This window comes from Littorina saxatilis, unplaced genomic scaffold, assembly GCF_037325665.1.
Source record: "Littorina saxatilis isolate snail1 unplaced genomic scaffold, US_GU_Lsax_2.0 scaffold_708, whole genome shotgun sequence".
In the NCBI taxonomy this organism is placed as follows: Eukaryota; Metazoa; Mollusca; class Gastropoda; order Littorinimorpha; family Littorinidae; genus Littorina; species Littorina saxatilis.
Window position 1 is genome coordinate 4513 of NW_027127105.1, and position 20190 is coordinate 24702.

General features: G+C 42.2%; 1 protein-coding gene across 3 annotated transcripts; it reads right to left on the minus strand.

Annotated features, from left to right (window-relative positions):
* Positions 1 to 7174: 7174 nt before the first annotated feature.
* LOC138955575 (uncharacterized) lies at positions 7175 to 17590 on the minus strand. 3 transcript variants are annotated; one of them, XM_070327157.1, is made up of 6 exons: positions 16188 to 17590; positions 15321 to 15452; positions 12874 to 13015; positions 12489 to 12626; positions 11879 to 12024; positions 7175 to 7315 (listed from the first exon to the last, which is right to left on the minus strand). In XM_070327157.1, the coding sequence occupies exons 1-4, from the start codon at positions 16294 to 16296 to the stop codon at positions 12596 to 12598; spliced, it is 414 nt and encodes a 137-aa protein (XP_070183258.1). In that variant the 5' UTR covers positions 16297 to 17590; the 3' UTR covers positions 7175 to 7315; positions 11879 to 12024; positions 12489 to 12595. The 3 variants fall into 3 exon arrangements, 1 of the variants encoding a protein (XP_070183258.1); XR_011452280.1 differs by lacking the exon at positions 12489 to 12626 and having other exon boundaries at positions 16188 to 17583; XR_011452282.1 differs by lacking the exons at positions 12489 to 12626; positions 12874 to 13015 and having other exon boundaries at positions 16188 to 17581.
* Positions 17591 to 20190: the final 2600 nt, after the last annotated feature.

A 20190-nucleotide genomic window follows, 5' to 3' on the forward strand; every position in this document is an offset into this window, starting at 1 on the left:
AGATATAAAGATTAATGACCTTATTTAGATTTTATCTGTAATTGTATTATATTATAAGATGACAGCACCCTGGGTCAGTGTTATTGGTAATATGATAGGTGTGCTTGTTATGATATATGGAAACCTATATATATATGTTGTTGTCCTATCAGTGAATGTCCTAAGAATTCTAATGAAATGTTCGTTATAATCGTGTACAGGCAGGCAGGGTGTGTCAAAGAAAATGTGTCATTTTTCTGTAATATTTCAATGAACAATAAAGTGTTGTTATTGTTGTTATTGTTATTGTTATTTTTTCAAGTTAGCCTGGAGTGTCCTAAATTATTCAACTCTCTGGACAGTCCGAAGTGCAATGATGTTCCTTGAATGAGCGAGGGTTTCATCGTGAAAACTTACGCTTTTCGCTACAATTTTACATCAGTTTCAACACACTGCCGCCGTTCTTTACGTTCGGTACCTTGCGTTTGCGACACTGTGTCTTTGTTTTTAACCAAATCCTTGCTGGGTATCGTATGACTGTGATTAGTAACTGGTAATGTTATCGACATCGTCAACGATGTGCATGCTTTGGGACCGAATGCTTTTGTTCGACCTCAGTGTGTTTATTGCAAATCTTAACTCTTGAATAGTTACGGGGCAAGCAAATTTTGCGTGAGTAATTAATTGAATAGAAAACTGGTTACCATACTTTTTGGGCGGCATCAATCAAAACGCCCATGTCATTCAATCCGGATCAGTGACGGACCGGACATGAACATAAACCAACTCCTCCATATTACGACCCCTCCATATAACGACCGAATTTCGGTAACATTTTCAAAGTCGTTATGTAGAGGTACCACTGTACTACATTATTTTCTTTGTTTTTATATTTAGTCAAGTTTTGACTAAATATTTTAACATCGAGGGGGAATCGTAAAACGAGGGTCGTGGTGTATGTGTGTGTGTGTGTGTGTGTGTGTGTGTGCGTGCGTGCGTGCGTGCGTGCGTGCGTGTAGAGCGATTCAGACCAAACTACTGGGCCGATCTTTATGAAATTTTACATGAGAGTTCCTGGGATTGATATCCCCGAACGTTTTTCTCCTTTTTTCGATAAATGTCTTTGATGACGTCATATCCGGCTTTTCGTGAAAGTTGAGGCGGCACTGTCACGCTCTCATTTTTCAACCAAATTGGTTGAAATTTTGGTCAAGTAATCTTCGACGAAGCTCGGACTTCGGTATTGCATTTCAGCGTGATGGCTTAAAAATTAATTAATGACTTTGGTCATTAAAATCTGAAAATTGTAAAAAAAAAATAAAAAATTAATAAAACGATCCAAATTTACGTTTATCTTATTCTCCATTATTTTCTGATTCCACAAACATATAAATATGTTATATTTGAATTAAAAACAAGCTCTGAAAATTAAAAATATAATTTTCAGAGCTTGTTTTTAATTCAAATATAACATATTTATATGTTTTTGGAATCAGAAAATAATGGAGAATAAGATAAACGTAAATTTGGATCGTTTTATAATTTATTTTTTTTTTTACAATTTTCAGATTTTTAATGACCAAAGTCATTAATTAATTTTTAAGCCATCACGCTGAAATGCAATACCGAAGTCCGGGCTTCGTCGAAGACTACTTGACCAAAATTTCAACCAATTTGGTTGAAAAATGAGAGCGTGACAGTGCCGCCTCAACTTTCACGAAAAGCCGGATATGACGTCATCAAAGACATTTATCGAAAAAAGGAGAAAAACGTTCGGGGATTTCAATCCCAGGAACTCTCATGTAAATTTCATAAAGATCGGCCCAGTAGTTTGGTCTGAATCGCTCTACACGCACGCACGCACGCACGCACACACACACACACACACACACACACACACATACATGCAAGGCCACCCAACTGGGTTTATTGCTAACATTATGTCAACTGGGTTCCACATGTTCTAAACTAGTGAGCACTTCAAAAAGCACTATACAGCTTCATTTAGTTGTAAATGATCCGAATATGAGTAAAAAAGAAAAATATCTAAACAAACTTCGATGTTGCTGACTTTGGAAAAGTTTGGAAAAGTGGGTTTCTTTTTTGTACTAGTGGGTTCCTTGAGATACACACCGACGACCAAACTACCAAACTGGGTTCCAAACCTGATTCTGCTGTTTGGAGCCTAAATTTGGAAGTTCCACCTTGTTCTCTCAGGGGCGGATCCAGGGGGGGTTTCCGGACCTCCCCCCCCCCGCCCCCCCCCCCCCGCTTTTAATTTTTTTTTTTAAATTAAAAACAAAGAAAAACTGATGGCTCAGGTTGCACCAGATTGCTCCATTTTCCTTGATTTATATCAAAACTGTTCCGGGGGGGCATGCCCCCAGACCCTATAGGAGCAGGCCTTTGTCTTTTAAGTGACAGTTTTAGAAAGTAGGTCGGCAATTTGCTGTCTCAGGTTACACCAGATTGGTCAATTGTCCTTGTTTTGATCCAAATTTGTCTTCCTAAATATACTTTTTGGAAGGTGTATTAGAGGAATTCCGGGGGGGGGGGGCATGCCCCCAGACCCCCCTAGATGGTTTAAACACTTCGCGTCCTCAATTAACTGTTTCGCGTTGTCGAACTCTCCCTAAAAGACATTTGAACCCCCCCCCCCCCCCTCCTAACCATGCTGTGATCCGCCCCTGTTTCTTGTGTGTGTGTGTGCGTTTCTATATCAGTAACTCATCGTCAATTGTGGAAAGTCATAATAAGCCTGGACACATTAAATTTGCCGCCACACCAAATACGAATTGTGATGTTCAGGAATGAGCCTATGTCCGAAAATGGAATTTCTTAGCCTATGGTTACAAATAAATGTCTAACCAATGGCTAAAAGCCATTTAGCCACAGGCATATTAATGCATTCGGCCTTGGACTAAACATTCGTTTTGGTGGTAGAGGGCCTCACCACTATTAAAAAAAAAAGAAAAAAGGTCATGCATTCTGTACAGTATTCAACATTCAACAGAACATTCATTCGTCCATTGGCTAATCCGCAATTTGTAGCATTATTTGTGAAGTCTGTAACGCTCCTATTATAGACATGGATGCAAACACTCAAGACAAATGGATCAAGTTTAGTCAGCCAATTTTATTTAAATCAATGTTAACTGACAAAACACTTTTTGTGAGCAAAACACCGAATGAACTACAACAGCAAATTTAATTTGAAACATTAACCAAGCACATTTATGAAAAATGATGAAACTAAAATAACAAATAATCAGCATATTTTACATAAAACGAGCCTAATTTTCACCAAATTGTAATATCTCCACAAGTCATGGGCCAAAATTTACAACAGACATGAGATTATTCAGTAATCCCTTTGGTGAAAATGGTCCATGGATTTTAAACAGTATACGAAAACTAGTGACATTCCTTCTGGTAATTTGTCTTGGAAGAAAACAAAAGCATATACTGCATAAAAGTATATATGTACATGCCTCAGGTATTCAGGACTCAAGAATACTTATTCCTCAGCCCATAAATAGGGTGATACACCATAACATTAACAAACAGAAATTCATATGAAAATATTCGGCACACAGGCATACTTGATACTGGGTTAGTCTTTCTTTCTTTATTTATTTGGTGTTTAACGTCGTTTTCAACCACGAAGGTTATATCGCGACGAGGGAAAGGGGGAGATGGGATAGGGGAAAGGGGGGAGATGGGATAGAGCCACTTGTTAAGTGTTTCTTGTTCACAAAAGCACTAATCAAAAAAATTGCTCCAGGAGCTTGCAACGTAGTACAATATATGACCTTACTGGGAGAATGCAAGTTTCCAGTACAAAGGACTAAACATTTCTTACATACTGCTTGACTAAAATCTTTACAAACATTGACTATATTCTATACAAGAACCACTCAACAAGGGTTAAAGGAGAAACAGAATCCGTTAGTCGCCTCATACGACATGCGGGGTGCAGAGAAATAAGGATGTGGAAAAGAAGACTTTTGGTAAGTGAAATAAAGGTGATGGATCCAGTCAGGTAGAAATAAGACAACAAGAAAAGAATTGGAAAACTGCAGGGAATAGTAGGGAGAGTTTTCTTGGAAGGAAATATAGGTGAAAGGACTGGTAAGGCAGAAATAAGACAAAAGAAGAGAAGAAACAGAACCGTTAGTCGCCTCTTACGACATGCAGGGTAGCATCGGGTAAATTCTTTCTAGTCCCAACCAATATGGGACTCCCCCTAACCCACGGGGGGTACTGGGTTAGTCACATGTGCATGCATATCTGACACTTCTTCATGAATTTCACATGCATGTCCGCTGCATTTGTTCCCCAATCATCCGCATATTCACATACCTTTTTAACATACGATAACTATATATACGCTCTTGCAAAAAATATGAACGTGTGATCAATAAAACAAATGTTGTCATGTAATAAACTGACATAGTTTTCCTGGACAAAACGTATTACAATACCATCAACTTAACCAAATACAACTTCTTTTTGTGTTTTTGGCTTTCAAATAAAAAATGGCCAGTTTTCTAACATGTGCAGCTGCGCAGGGTTCTGTGACTGTACAATTGTGTTGACAATCGAAACATACATGGTATCCTGTATTATTTTGCTGCAATCAACTCTGCACGCAAATCTTCATACGCTAGGCATACAAATACAAAATGCACATCACTTTCAATACATGTTTTACAAAAAGGACAGAAAAATGCCGTAGTTAATTTAGTTTTATCATGGCTGTGCTTATTTGGCTCTGTAACTGCTAATCCCATTCGAAAACTTGCAAGGGTCTTGCGGCTGGACCAATTTTGACATTGCAATCAATTAACCATTGCATACATGTTTGAACAAATACAGGGATTGACTGAACTCCTGGGTTTTCCCATACAAATCCAAATCTATACAAACCCAGGTGAACATTGGTGGCCCAATTTGTTTAATCCTTTTCATCCAACTTCAAGAGCATATTATACGCTTTTCTTGGTATCCTGTTTTCATTCATTATTGTTATTTTCAACCAATATTGTAACACACACATATAGCAATTTAAAAACATTGACTATCTTCCAGTGTCTCCAAAAACCATATCATTCGGAGTACACTCCTGTTTGTGACCAAGTGTAACCATGCTATAGCCTGGTTGATAGTACTAATTATCATTCCAGACGTATCCCTCAATATTTGTTTGTTTATTTGTTGCTTAACGTCCAGCCGACTACGCAGAGCCATATCAGGACGAGGAAGGGGGGGATGAAGGGGGCCACTTGTCAAGCGATTCCTGTTTACAAATGCACTAACCCATTACTTGTGTCCCAGCAGGCTTTAGTAAAACTAAATTAATACCTACTGGAAGATTACCAGTTTCCAGTATGTTAAAATAGGCTTAACCTATCTACTGCTGGACTTACATCAGAACACTAACAGATTAAACTATACATGAATCGCGAGACAAGCGGCAAGAGAAGAGATTTTTGGAAAAAAATACAGGTGAATGAGCAAGAAGGCAGAAAAAAGAAAAGAATTCATGAAGAAAAAGAGAGCATGACAGGAAAGGGGAACCAAAAATCTACCTAACAGCAAACTAGAAAGCTCCTGCGGTTCCAAAAACAGGAGGGGCCTTTAATTTCATAACCGCAGTGCCCCACTGCGGGAATCCCTCAATATCTTAGAAAGTCTTCCAAGTTCGGGGAGTCTGCAACTTATCAATGTGTCTTCTTGAGAACAGTCTTTCCCCATACTTTAAAGGCTGACATAGTCCTATTTAATAATTTTAATTACTTCCAGGGCTTTTCCCATCGTTGCGGGGATGTATAAATTAAGCTTCCTGCAAAGTTTTAGGTTTGAAGTCCTTACCAATTACGAGAAATAATTAATTCTTTATAAAGTTTATTGCTATGTTTAGCAACAGTTCTCCAGGACTTAGGCTATTTTTAGACTGTCAACACAGACAGTACAGCTTCGTCAATCCCCGCGTGAAGGAAATCGCTCACCTTTCTTTCTTAATTTGGTGTTTAACGTCGTTTTCAACCACGAAGGGTTATTTCGCGACGGGGAAAGGGGGAAGATGGGATAGAGCCACTTGTCAATTGTTTCTTGTTCACAAAAGCACTAATCAAAAATTTGCTCCAAGGGCTTGCAACGTAGTACAATATATTACCTAACTGGGAGAATTCAAGTTTCCAGTACAAAGGACTTAACATTTCTTACATACTGCTTGACTAATTTCTGTACAAAAATTGACTATATAATATTCTATACAAGAAACACTTAACAAGGGTAAAAGGAGAAACAAAATCCGTTAGTCGCCTCTTACGACATGGGGAGCATCGGGTAAATTCTTCCCCCTAACCCGCGGGGGGTAATCGCTCACCTTCCACGTGCAAAACGTAGTGATATTGACACGCCAGATTAGCGCGGTAGTGTATTGTGCTAAGCAGGAAAGCGAGCTTTTCTGTATTCTTGTTAACTTCGCAATTTCCGGAAAACATCCACTTTCACTTTGAGACTGTTCCGTTTACATTCGACACTATCAACACCACTTTGCAATACTGCAATAATTTTTTCTGTGTTCGAAAGCTACAGCCAATCTTTATTATATCCCTTTAGGTACAGTTTTATAACATTATTGGCACATGTAAACAATAGGAATTAATTAATGAACGCTACGTAAAGGGCAGCCTTTAAGAGAAGCGAATCTGAAAATGTCATCGTCTTTCATTTTTCCAATTACCTTTTCAAAAAACTGTTTTAAAAAAAAGTCGGTTTATGAAATAGGGACCCACTTTGTTTACTACTGTTTCTAGCAGAAAAGTGTCAAATGAGGGTTCTCAGAAGTTTTCAAGGCTGGAACCTTTTTGTGCACTTTCGTCAATTTTGTGTGTATATTAGTTCACACACCAAAGCGTGTGAAAAAGTTTCCGACTTGCCGAAACACACAGCCCAAGGACAGATAACTCTAGTTACTGACGAGTTGCAGTTTCAAGATGGCGACGACTCGTGGATCCAAGGTAAGCTTGTCGGCGAAGCAAGTTTCTTTTTTCACTGCCAAAATCTGAGCTACCTCTGGCTCTTCTTTGTGAACTCATTCAAGGTGGGTAGACATTTTTACATTGACTTGTTGGCAAAAAATACAACAATGTTTTTTGCATTTATCTCCGCCCCCCCCCCCCCCCCCCCCCCCCCCCCCCCCCACCTGACAGTGCCTCTTTGAGTAGAGCAGGAAACTGAACACTTGAATGGTCACTTGAATGGTCACTTGAATGGTCACTTGAAAGGACTTGCTTTGGCTGGCAAAGAGATGATCGGCATCCTGAATCTGCAGAATACAACATCCCACAAAGGTTAGGGTAAGAGTGTGAGACAACATAATCTTACTCACAACAATTGGACAGGAAGAATTATATTCAAAAATGCAGTTGTTGCAAGCAAAGTTTGAGTGACATAGAGGGAAAAAACAGAGAGAGAAAGAGAGAGTGAGAGTATATTGCGAAGGTGATGGACACATTAATCATTAAAAAAAACACACACACACACACACATAACATTATTTATTAGTATATAGACCTTGGGAAATAGAGACACAGAGGAAATTAGACCTCAGGGAACAGAGATCTGGGGGATGACTAACCTGAGGAACAGACCTGGAGGAACACAGACTTGAGGAACACACCTGGGGAAACACAGACTTGGGGGAACACAGACCTGAGGAACAGACCTGGGGAAACACAGACCTGAGGAACAGACCTGGGGGAACACAGACCTGCCTACCCCCAAAATTACAAGGTGTAATGAGTCAAGCCAAAAAGAGTAATCTGTTGGAAGAAAGTGTATTCAGGTTCCATTCGGCAATCATTTCGCACATTGTCACTAAGTCTTCTGCTCGGATAATTTCTCCTTCCAGTTTTGTTACTGTATCACTCAACTTCCTGATAAAGAAACAGGTAATTTGAACGTCTATGAGCTCTCTGTACTGCATCCTTGTGATCATTTGTCCCGATGTGCTATCAGGGCCTAGCATTGGAAAAAGTGAGTTCAGCTTACAAAGGCGGGGGTCTGGCCCCTGGTGGGGGAAAAAAAAGAAGAAATATAAATATAAATAGTGGTGAAATAGAAAAAAACTCATAGAAAATTTGAAAAATAAATTGAGATTTTTTTTACCTAAAATGACCCCCCCCCCCCCCCCCCCCAAGAAGATTGAGCAACTAAATTATGCCTTCACCAACAAGCAAAACACAGACAGAAAACAAGAAAACTGACAATCTTGTGTTATTTGGCCTGAAAGTGCCATTCCCACTTCCAGGAATACCTAGATTCTTTGTCACTGAATGGCTGACCACGTTCAACAATGTCGCTTCGAGACATTATTTCAAGTCTAGAGCCACAAAACACCGGCACAAAGCATGGTCGCGCGATGCCACAGGAAGTGCGTGCTCAAGCAAACTGTCAAACCGATTGAGAATTGAACCGAACAGCGCACAAAACGAAAGCTGGGACTGTTTGGGTTTACCGTTTGGGAATAACAGGTTTTTGCATTTCGGAGTACACCAAATCGAGTTCCGCGTACTGGAGATGTTATTTCGGCGTAAAGTAAGCCGAACAGCTTACAATGCTAGGCCCTGGCTATGCACAGTCATATTTTCCAATGTGTGCACACGAAAAGTCACAGTGGCAAAGGGAACACAAGACGTGCTTTGGTCCTTTTGATTAAGGTCCTAGGCATGGCCACGATTTCATTTAGCTAGCTGCCTTTGTATTTCTGTTGAATGCCCGAGTTGCCCAGTAGAGTCCATGCAGCACTGTATGCTGATGACCTTGTTCTCTGGTGCACTGAGGAGCATGCAACAACTGCGACCTACAGGATGCAACTTGCCCTCGAGAAAGTTGCAGCTTGGACAGACAACTGGTGTGTAACCATCAACAGAGACAAGACAACAGCTACTCTCTTCACACTCTCCGCCAAAGTACAACCTGGAAGACTGACGTTGGGTGACACGCCACTGAAGTTTGAAGACCAGCAAACTTACCTCGGAGTCACATATGACAAACGCATGACATGGCAACATCACATCATGAATGCGGAAGCAAAAGCCAGAAGAAAACTGAACATCATGAGGAAACTGGCAGGATCACAATGGGGCGCAAACGAAAAGATCCTCAAGACAGTGTACCAGGGGACCGTACGACCTCACCTTGAGTACGGATCTAGCTCTTGGATGACAGCAGCCAAGACGCACCTTCAAACCCTAGAGATAGTCCAAAATCAAGCGATGAGAATCATCACAGGCGCTATGAAGACAACCCCAATAGACAAGATGCAACAGGTGACCGGCATACCTCCACTCAGCAAGAGAAGAGAATGCAAAGCGATGGTACAAGACATCAAGTACCAGTGCATTCCAGACCACCAAATGAATGCAAGGATAAAGCAGCTCTCTTCTGGCAGGCTAAAGAGATCAAGCTTTGCAACTGAGACACGGGCCCTGAAGAGAGAACACCAAGCAAAGATGCCTGAACTGGTTCACCCATCACACTTCTCCCTTGAAGAACCACCCTGGAAAAACAACCTTGAAAACGTGTCCATCCAGACCACAGTTCCTCATCTCACAACAAAAGATGAACAGAGCGATGTGCAGAAGAAAGCCAGGTGACACTTGCCATGCTCGACGAAAGATACCCCCAAGAAGCATGGATGCGGGTCTTTACAGATGGGTCCGCCACAGATGCCGTCAAGAGAGGAGGAGCTGGTGTCTACATCCAACACCCCAGTGGAGAGTGGCAAGCAGAGGCTATACCAACTGGCCTCCATTGCACCAACTACAGAGCAGAGGTAGAAGCGCTTATCCACGCAGCCAATACCATCAGCAGCAAGGTCAATCCCGACACCCAAGTTGTCTTCCTGACTGATGCCTTGTCTGTGCTGCAAGCAGTCAACAACAACAAACTGCGCTTAGAACTGTACCCACGGAATACGCGCTATATAAGCTTCATATTGATTGATTGATTGATATTGCAGTGGGTCCCCTAACACTGCGGGATAGAGGGGAACGAACAAGCGGATAAAATGGCCAAACTGGGTGCGGAGGACGAACAAGAAGAAAACCCAGTGAGCTCCACAGAGATGAAAACCGTCATAAAGTCTCTGCTTAAACCCCCCCCCCCCCCCCCCAACGCACGACAGCAACCACCAACTGTCAAGACCTGAACAGGTAGTCATTTTTCGCCTGAGAACAGGGCACAACAGAATGCAACAACACCTGCACAAAAAACTGCGAGCCGTGCCCTCCCCCATGTGTCCCTGTGGAGACGCAGAGCAGGATGCAGCCCACATCCTGCAGGACTGCAGGAATCTCCAGCCCCTGAGGAGAGAGATCTGGACCAGGCCGGTGCCCCTTCATGAGAAGCTGCATGGACCTGTGGAGGCTCTTCATAAGACCACCAGCTTCATTACCAGAGCTGGACTCCACGTTTAGCATTGGCGAACGACAAGAAGAAGAAGACAGACCTGGGGAAACACAGACCTGGGGGGACACAGACCTGAGAAACAGACCTTGGGGAACACAGACATAGGGAAACAGACCTGGGGAAACACAGACTTGGGGGAACACAGACCTGAGGAACAAACCTGGGGGAACACAGACTTGTGAGAACACAGACTTGGGAGAACACAGACCTGGGGAAACACAGACTTGGGGGAACACAGACCTGAGGAAACAGACCTGGGGAAACACAGACCTGGGGGAACAGACCCGAGGAACACAGACCTGGGGGAACACAGACCTGGGGGAACACAGACCTGAGGAACAGACCTGGGGGAACACAGACTTGAGGAACAGGCCTGGGGAAACACAGACTTGGGGAAACACAGACTTGGGGGAACACAGACCTGAGGAAACACAGACCTGAGGAACAGACCTGGGGGAACACAGACCTGCCTACCCCCAAAATTACAAGGTGTAATGAGTCAAGCCAAAAAGAGTAATCTGTTGGAAGAAAGTGTAATCAGGTTCCATTCGGCAATCATTTTGCACATTGACACTAAGTCTTCTGCTCGGATAATTTCTCCCTCCAGTTTTGTTACTGTATCACTCAACTTCCTGATAAAGAAACAGGTAATTTGAACGTCTTTTTGTTTCTATGAGCTCTCTGTACTGCATCCTTGTGATAATCTGTCCCGATGTGCTATGCACAGTCATATTTTCCAATGTGTGCACACGAAAAGTCACTGTGGCAAAGGGAACACAAGACGTGCTTTGGTCCTTTTGATTAAGGTCCTAGGCATGGCCACGATTTCATTTAGCTGCCTTTGTATTTCTGTTGAATGGCTGTCTTCTTTCTCACAGCAATCCTTTTACCACCACTGTGACAAGCTTCCTCGTCAGATTCGTCTGTCTCGTGGGGACTCAGATTTTCCACGCGTCGCTAATTCATTGTAATGCGAACGGCAGCGTCTATCTTGTTTGTGGCTGAACAGACCGGAAATGACCGGATATTGCCTAAATGATCTCGCGCAGGCGCAAACTCAAGCTCTGCGAAAGCAACTATACTGATCGGATTTACTTCGAGATAAGATGCAAAAAATCATACTTTTGGATTCTTAAAAATCGTACTTCCATTCTGGAAAGCATGGTGGCGTAGTTTGGGTTAACATTCGTAGTAAGTTACGCCCAAATCGTAAGGGTAGGCAGGTCTGGGAACACAGACCTGAGGAACAGACCTGGGGGAACACAGACCTGGGGGAACACAGACCTGGGGGAACACAGACCTGGGGGAACACAGACCTTAGAAACGGACCTGGAGAAACATAGACCTGGGGAAACACAGACCTGGGTAATGATGAAGCTGAATCCAGACACAAACAGACAATGAAGATAAGGCTAACCTAGATGGCGGTGGTGAGTATGAAGAATCGGTGAAGACTCGAACGGCCTCTTTACTCTCTTCCTCTTTCGACCTCGGCTTTCATGCCTCTCTGCTGACCCTTGGGCTATCCTGGTTTCATGGTCCTCTCTGGCACTGTGTGACACCCTGTTGAAAAACAAAAGGTTCAAGTAGTGGAGAGCCAGAACTGTCAATATTAATGCTGAGAGGAAAATTCAGCTAACAAGAATGCAAACAGACTAGATCCAAGTCATTCCAACATCATGGACAGCCTAGTTAAAGTATGAAACATGGTTTTGGAGGTTTCCCCGGTGTGCAGGGACAGCCAGACGGACGGACAGTCAGATGGACAGACAACCCGTCAGATAGACAGACAAATGGACAGACAGCCAGTCATATAGACAGACAGCAGACGGACAACCAGCCAGACGGACGGTCAGATGGACAGTCAGATGGACAGACAGCCAGACGGACAATCAAATTGAGGGACAGATGAAGGGATAACATGTAGGCAGTCATAGTCAGATGGAAACAAAGCAATATAGGCACTATCTAACATGTCAGAACAAAATCTAAACCAAGTCCTTGCTTTATCTTAAAATGATACAGACCCAGTTTTCTCCAAGTGTGAAAGGCAAGCATGGTTTACTCTTGGTCACAAACAAGAGCGTGAGCTTTCAGCCCAAGGTCACTATGGGAGCAGGTCTGTTTCCCCTGGTTAATGTTGTGCAGGGCTTTGTTTCCTGGGCCTGGAGGGAACATACACCCAGGGAATTTAGAACTAGGGAACTGAGACCAGAGAAAACATAATCATGGTGGAAAATATAAACCTCAGGGAACAGAGACCTGGGCAAACATATACCTGAAGGAACATAGACCTAAGAGAACATAGACTTGAAGGAACATAGACCTGGGGGAACATGGACCTGGGGAACATGGACATGGGTAATCGTGTAAGTGATCCCGGACAGAAAAGACAATGAAGATAAGACTAACCTAGATGGTGGTGGTGAGTATGAAGAATCGGATGAAGACTCGAACGGCCTCTTTTTTCTCCTTTCGTCCTCGGCTCTCACGCCTCTCTGCTGACGCTTTAGGTACCCTGGTTTGATGGTCCTCTCTGGCACTATGTGACAACCTGTTGAAAGAAAAGGTTCAAGTAGTGGAGATATAGAACTGTCAATATTAATGTTGAGGAAAATTCTGCTGACAAGAATGCAAACAGACTAGATCCAAGTCATTCCAACATCATGGACAGTCTGTTAAGGTATGAAATAAATTATAGTTTTGGAGGTGACCTCACGTTAAAGTTGTATTTTTCCCCGGCGTGCACGGACAGCCAGACGGACAACCGGATGGAGGGACAGATGAACGGATGACATTTAGGCAGTCATAGTCTGCTAGAAACAAAGCAATACGAGGAGGACTCATTATGTTTTGCATCCTGGGCAAACTAATGAAGTCACTACTTTGCCTTTTTCATTACATCAAAGACCAGTTTTGGGAAGACTTGTGACAACAAAAGTTTCTTAATTTCGTGCAACCGTTTTCATTCTTATGAAACGCGCTTTTCGGTGACCTCGGCGATCAACCACAGTCGATCGACTGGGCAGTCGATCGACTGTCAGTCGGTTCACTGCTATCTTATGAAACTGGCCCCTGGGGCCCAGTCGATCGACTGTGGTTGATCGCCGGGTCACCGAAAAGCGCGTTTCATGAGCGAATCACCGTCACCCGCGGACAACCGCAGTCAACCAACTGTACGGTAATCCGAATGGCCAAGTCGAGGGCTAAATTTAGCAACATTACCACTTCCGTTTGCTCATTCGCACGTGGAAATGGCGATGGAAGAAAAAACTAGTCTCGGCCCGCTCAAAATAACAATGATCGAGACTTTCAGTAATTCCTTCGCGTGACGTCTAACCCTCTTACGCCATAATGTGACGTCTTCAAGACATAACCCTGACTTGTCTCCTGGATTACTGCGTCATGATAGATACATTTCGAAGAACAATCACAAGGTTTGGCTCACAATCCAAAAAAGTCAATCAATATGAGGCTTATGTCGCGCGTATTCCGTGGGTACAGTTCTAAGCGCAGGGATTTATTTTAAAAAATTTAAAATTTTTTATTTTATACAATTTATATTGCGCACATATTCAAGGCGCAGGGATTTATTTATGCCGTTTGAGATGGAATTGTTTTACACAATACATCACGCATTCATATCGGCCAGAGAAAACATAATCAAAGTGTGAGCATTGTGTCATTGACTGTGCGGATAATTACATTTATTTTCGGTTTACCGCAGTAAGCCGAACACAGTGTTGGGGGGAGAGCATCACCGTGTTTGGCTGACTTCAGGTGAGATGACCCGCAGTCGGCCGACTGAAATTTTGTTTGTGAAACCCGATAATGTCGGATTACTGTGGTTCTCTCGGACAACTGCAGTTGATCGACTCTGTTTCTGGCTTATGAAACATAGACCTGGGCAAACATATATACCTGAAGGAACATAGACCCAAGGGAACACAGACCACAGGCGGAAGGTATCGTTCACTGGACCACTACTTTCATAGAAAGACTACAAGGTATGACACTCAGCTTCGAGTCTTGCTCCACTAAGTTCAAAAAAAATTATGCAAATAATAATTGCCAATGTCGAGATTCTTTGTAACTTTACAAATGCCAGGATAAATGAATGTTCTAACTATCTGTACCTTTTATGTTTAGCTGCCTGTCCGCTGCATGTTTTTAAACCGTATTTTGTGCGACCAAACGCGTCTGTCGCCGGCATATCACTTAGATCCCTGGGAAAGCTGAACATTTGTAGGTCCGAGGAGTTGGTAGTGCGATGCGCTCATTGGTTAATAACCGGATATTCAATGATTATTTTTGATTTGGCAAACGGTTCTTCACCAAAAACCTAACAAAAACCTAAAGTGAAACTCCCGTGGGTAGCTTCCCTTCGCTGCAATATTTACATATGTTTTAGACCAATGAGCACCCGTATGCATATTCGGTGCGGGATGCATGATTTCTTCCCAACTACAGGTAGCGGTTCGCAAACGAACATTCGTCAAAATGATGGTTAAAAACAACTTGCAGCAGACGGCAGCTGAAAATTAAAGATACATGTATGATGTAGTTAAAACAATCATTCAACTGTATTTATTTGACCTTACACAGACTGTTGGAAGAGGCAAACCGCCTTGAACACAAAAATTGTCCGCAGGAAGCGACTCCAAGAACACAGACGACTTGAAGCTGAGTGACATACCTTGTAGTCTTTCTATGAAAGTAGTGGTCCAGTGAACGATACCTTCCGCCTGTGCACAGACCTGGGCAAACATAGACCTGAAGGAACATGGACCTGGGGAACATGGACATGGGTTATCGTGTAAGTGATCCCGGACAGAAAAGACAATGAAGATAAGACTAACCTAGATTGTGGTGGTGAGTATGAAGAATCGGATGAAAACTCATACGGCCTCTTTTGTCCTCGGCTCTCATGCCTCTCTGCTGACGCTTTGAGTACCCTGGTTTCATTGTCCTCTCTGGCACTATGTGACAACCTGTTAAAAAACAAAAGGTTCAAGTAGTGGAGATATAGAACTGTCAATACTAATGCTGAGAGGAAAATTGAGCTGACAAGAATGCAAACAGACTAGATCCAAGTCATTCCAACATCATGGACAGTCTGTTGAGGTATGAAATATTTAGTTTTGGAGGTGACCTCACGTTAAAGTTGTATTTTTCCCCGGCGTGCACGGACAGCCAGACGGACAACCTGATGGAGGGACAGACAACCCCATCGTGCCCAGACATGTAGCCAGACGGACGGACAGTTAGATGGACAGACAGCCCGATGAACAACCGGATGGAGGGACAGATGAACGGATGACATTTAGGCAGTCATAGTCTGATGGAAACAAAACAATATAGGCACTATCTAACATGTCAGAACAGAATCTAAACCAAGTCCTTGCTTTATCTTAAAACGATGCAGACCAAGTTTTTTACAAGTGTGAAAGGCTAGCATGGTTACACTTGGTCACAAATAGGAGCGTGAGCCTTCAGCCCAAGGACACAATGGGAGCAGGTCCGTGTTTCCCCTGGTTAATGTCCCACAGGGCTTTGTTCCCTGGCCCTGGAGGGAACATACACCTGGGGAACTGAGACCAGAGGGAATGGGGGGAAATAAAGGACTCGAGGAATAGAGACCTGAAGGAACATACACCTGGGAAACGTAGACCTAGCTAATCATGGAGCTGATCCCATGTGCAAAAGACAATGAAAATGAGGCTAACCTAGAAGGTAGTGATGAGTATGAAGACTCGAACGTCCTCTTTTCCCTCCTCTTTTGCCTCTCTGCCGACGCTTTGGATACCCTGGTTTCATGGGTCTCTTTGGCACCATGTGACACCCTGTTGAAAAACAAAAGGTTCAAGTAGTGGAGAGCCAGAACTGTCAATATTAATGCTGAGAGGAAAATTCAGCTGACAAGAAATTGAAGAATGCAAACAGCCTAGATCCAACATCATGAAATGTATGGTTGAGGTATGAACATAGTTTTGGAGGTGGCCTCACTTTAAACTAAAGATGCACTGAAGTAGTACGAAGGGAAAATTAACAGAGGTAGAATGAAGTTGCTTTTATATCAATCTGAAAATAATTTCACAAAAATGAGCATCGCCAATTTGTATTATTTTTATTTATCAAAAGTGAATGAGCAGACCTGGAAATTTTGGACTTGGTGCTTGACATCAATCAATCAATATGAGGCTTATATCGCGCGTATTCCGTGGGTACAGTTCTAAGCGCAGGGATTTTTTAATTTTTTTATTTATTATTTTTTTATGCCATTTTATATCGCGCACATATTCAAGGCGCAGGGATTTATTTATGCCGTGTGAGATGGAATTTTTTACACAATACATCACGCATTCACATCGGCCAGCAGATCGCAGCCATTTCGGTGCATATCCTACTTTTCACGGCCTATTATTCCAAGTCACACGGGTATTTGGTGGACATTTTTATCTATGCCTATACAATTTTGCCAGGAAAGACCCTTTTGTCAATCGTGGGATCTTTAACGTGCACCCCCAATGTAGTGTACACGAAGGGACCTCGGTTTATCGTCTCATCCGAAAGACTAGCACTTGAACCCACCACCTAGGTTAGGAAAGGGGGGAGAAAATAGCGGCCTGACCCAGGGTCGAACACGCAACCTCTCGATTCCGAGCGCAAGTGCGTTACCACTCGGCCACCCAGTCCATGGTGTGACATAAGACTTGACATCATAACAGTACTTGGTGGGCTACCGTAATGACTTAGAGTGTACCAAAAGAGACAATCGCGAGCACTTTGTAAGTCTTTATAAAAAAAAAGTAAGCAAACTAGAAAACCATGCCCTGTTGTAAATGTTTCTTTTAGAGTTTAGACATTCAGATTCTGATGGCATCTGCTTTAAGTGTTTATTAATTCTCGTAACAGTGCATTCATGATTCAACGGGCAGTAGGTGAATTTTTTTCAAATATAAATGTGACTGTGAGTGATAGGCCTATGCCACAGATGGTACAGAATCTATGATTATGTTATCAAAACGTGTCTAAGCTGAATTCGCGAAATAAAGAGAAAAGCGCCAACTCTTGAGTAGAGAGGTAATAAAGTAATCGCTAATCGAGCGAAATGGCAATCCGTGGCGACTTACTTAGGAGTCGGGAAGACGCAAATCCTGTGTATCGTCAAGAATAAAGACTCGGTGTTATCAAGATGGGGAGAAGGATAGCGAAGCGAAAGTACGCAAAGAAAGGTGCCTGTACGAAGACCTCAACGATCATGTATGAGACAAGTTTAGCGATGCACGGCGAAGAAACATTCCTGTGAGCAGAAACATGATTCGGGAGAAAAGTCGTTATGCTTTCTATCGAGCAGGACATTCGGATTTTACTGGTTGCGCCACAATGTCAAATGTGCTTCACTCGGCGGGGAGCGAGCATTACGCCATGAGTAAATTTTCTTAGAAACTTGAGTTAAAGTTGTTCTGCTGTAATGTGTTTGGGTGTGTGTGTGTGTAGATATGACTGTAAACTGCAACTGTGTGTGTACATTGACAGTACATAACAGTACATATACATTGTACACTGCAACCAAATTCATGACCGCCCGGGCCAAAAACTCAAACAACCATTTTAAGACACCCCCCCCCCCCCCCCCCCCCCCCCTTTTTTTACGACCTAATTGTCAAGGTTTTTCCAAAGTCGTAAATAGGGGGTTCTACTGTAGTATGAATTCGGTTTTCATGATCACACCAAAGCCTGATGAGACTCCACTAAATACAGTTGATTGTTTACTAATTCCTTGCTTGCATCACTGCAATACAACTCATACTGGTATTCTTGAAGTTGAAGAACAGCAACAGGTCTTGCTTTATTTCACTATTATTTTCACAACTGCTGACTGAACAACATTCAGAATCGCAAAATTTGGCAGTCAAAGTGGAGACTTTCTTCACATTGACTGTGTGTAACTAAGCTAGAGTGTACTGAAAATGTGAAATGACGTCACAGTTCTAGCAGGGTTCATACAGACACCTGACAGTGAAATTCAAGGAGTATTCAAGGAGTTTTCAAGGAGTATTTCCGGTATCCCAGCTCCACCATGGCAGGCTCCAGAGAATCAATCAGGGTGGTTGCATAAGCATGTCCAAGAAATTTGGAAGCGTAGTATTCCGTTTGGACTTGCTGCCCGTTCCAGCAACGAACAAAAATGTCAAGTTGTTTCATTTTGCTGAAAAACTTTAATATTAACATTTTTTTTTGTGCCTGCACTTCAGAATTCAAGGAGGTTCAAGGAGGTTAAACACAAGAATGACCATTTTCTCCAAATTCAAGGAGATTCAAGGTCCTTGAAAAGGGGGGTTGAAAATTCAAGGGGATTAGAGAAAGGGGGAATGTACGTTCTGGCTCACCGATTCCGACAGACCCTAAATATTAACGCAAAATAGGCTTCTGGACTAAACTTTTACTAAAATGAAACATGCGACAAAATCAGAAAAATACTGCATAAATCCATACAAAAAAAAAATACAGTAAAGTAAGGTTGTTTTGAACCAATGCCGGGTCTGTCGGAATCAGTAACCCAGAACGTACATTCTCCCTTTCTCTGATACAACATTCTTAAGCTCAATACGCTCTCTCATTTACAAACTTTACTTCATATGTTCTTTCACTGTTAGAATTATATCTGATACATGCAATGTGACTGTCTAAACGAATAGTTAACTCTTTACAAGTGATTCTATTTTTACTTTTTCTTCCCGTCCTATTTGAATCCCCTTTTTTAAAAACTGCTTTTTCAGATCTTCTATATCGAGTGGCTTGTTATATTCAGCTCGTGTTTTTGTTTGAATACTTGCTTTCTTACTTTTGTAGTCATCAAAGTCTGTTTGTATCTGTTTGAATTCTTCGTCAGAAACTTTTGAATCTTCAAGTGCTTTACTGATAGACAGTTTTAGGCTAGACAATTTTGATGATGCAAGAGTGGAAATGGATTCGTGTTTTTCAAGCTTTTTCACAATTTTTTTCATTATAGCTGATGCTATAAATGATAAACCACCAACTGCTGCTGCGACACCACCTAGGATTAGAGAAACTGGAGTCCCTACTCCGGTAGCTAACAGAATTGTTCCCGTTACACCTGCAGCTGATGCAAGGATAGTAGAACCAGTGCTGGCATTAGAAAGGCTGTTGTAAGTTGTTGAGTACTTACGTCTAGCGCGAGAATATTTTTCTAATTCATCTTCTAGTTGTTTTTGTATATTACTAATGTGTGCCAGTCTGAATTGTTGACTTTCTGCTGCACTTTCATCAATATTAGGATAAAGCTTCACACTGCTAGTCATCTTTTTAATGCAAAATATAAAATATTTATCTTAATTCTCACTGGCCAGTGTTTCTGCTAAGCTTTGAAGCTGTTCATTGCTTAACACCTTATCTGTATAGTAGAAAGCAATCAAATCAAGATAAGTAAGATTAATACTTCTTATTTCTGTTAAATTATTTATATCTGCGTTAACAACAACATTTTGGTTTGACGTCTGTTTCTTTATTGTGTTAGAATCCTTTTGAACAGCAATAAATACTCTGACTTCTTCAACATTTAATGGTCTCCAGTTGAGATTTATTCCTCTCATTAGAACAGTGTTTGTGGTTTCTTCCCTTTTCCTGACAACTATATCAAATATCATAGTTGCATTCTGCCCTATTGGAAGCTTGGGTATAAAATCGACAATGGTGTCAGCGTCC

Coding starts and splice junctions, on each gene's coding strand:
- LOC138955575 (XM_070327157.1), bottom strand. CDS start 16,296: ATGGTGCCAAAGAGACCCATGAAACCAGGGTATCCAAAGCGTCGGCAG. Junction 13,016..15,320: donor TACTCACCACCACAATCTAG/GTTAGTCTTATC, acceptor TTCTTTCAACAG/GTTGTCACATAGTGCCAGAG. Junction 12,627..12,873: donor TACTCACCACCACCATCTAG/GTTAGTCTTATC, acceptor TGTTCCCTCCAG/GCCCAGGAAACAAAGCCCTG.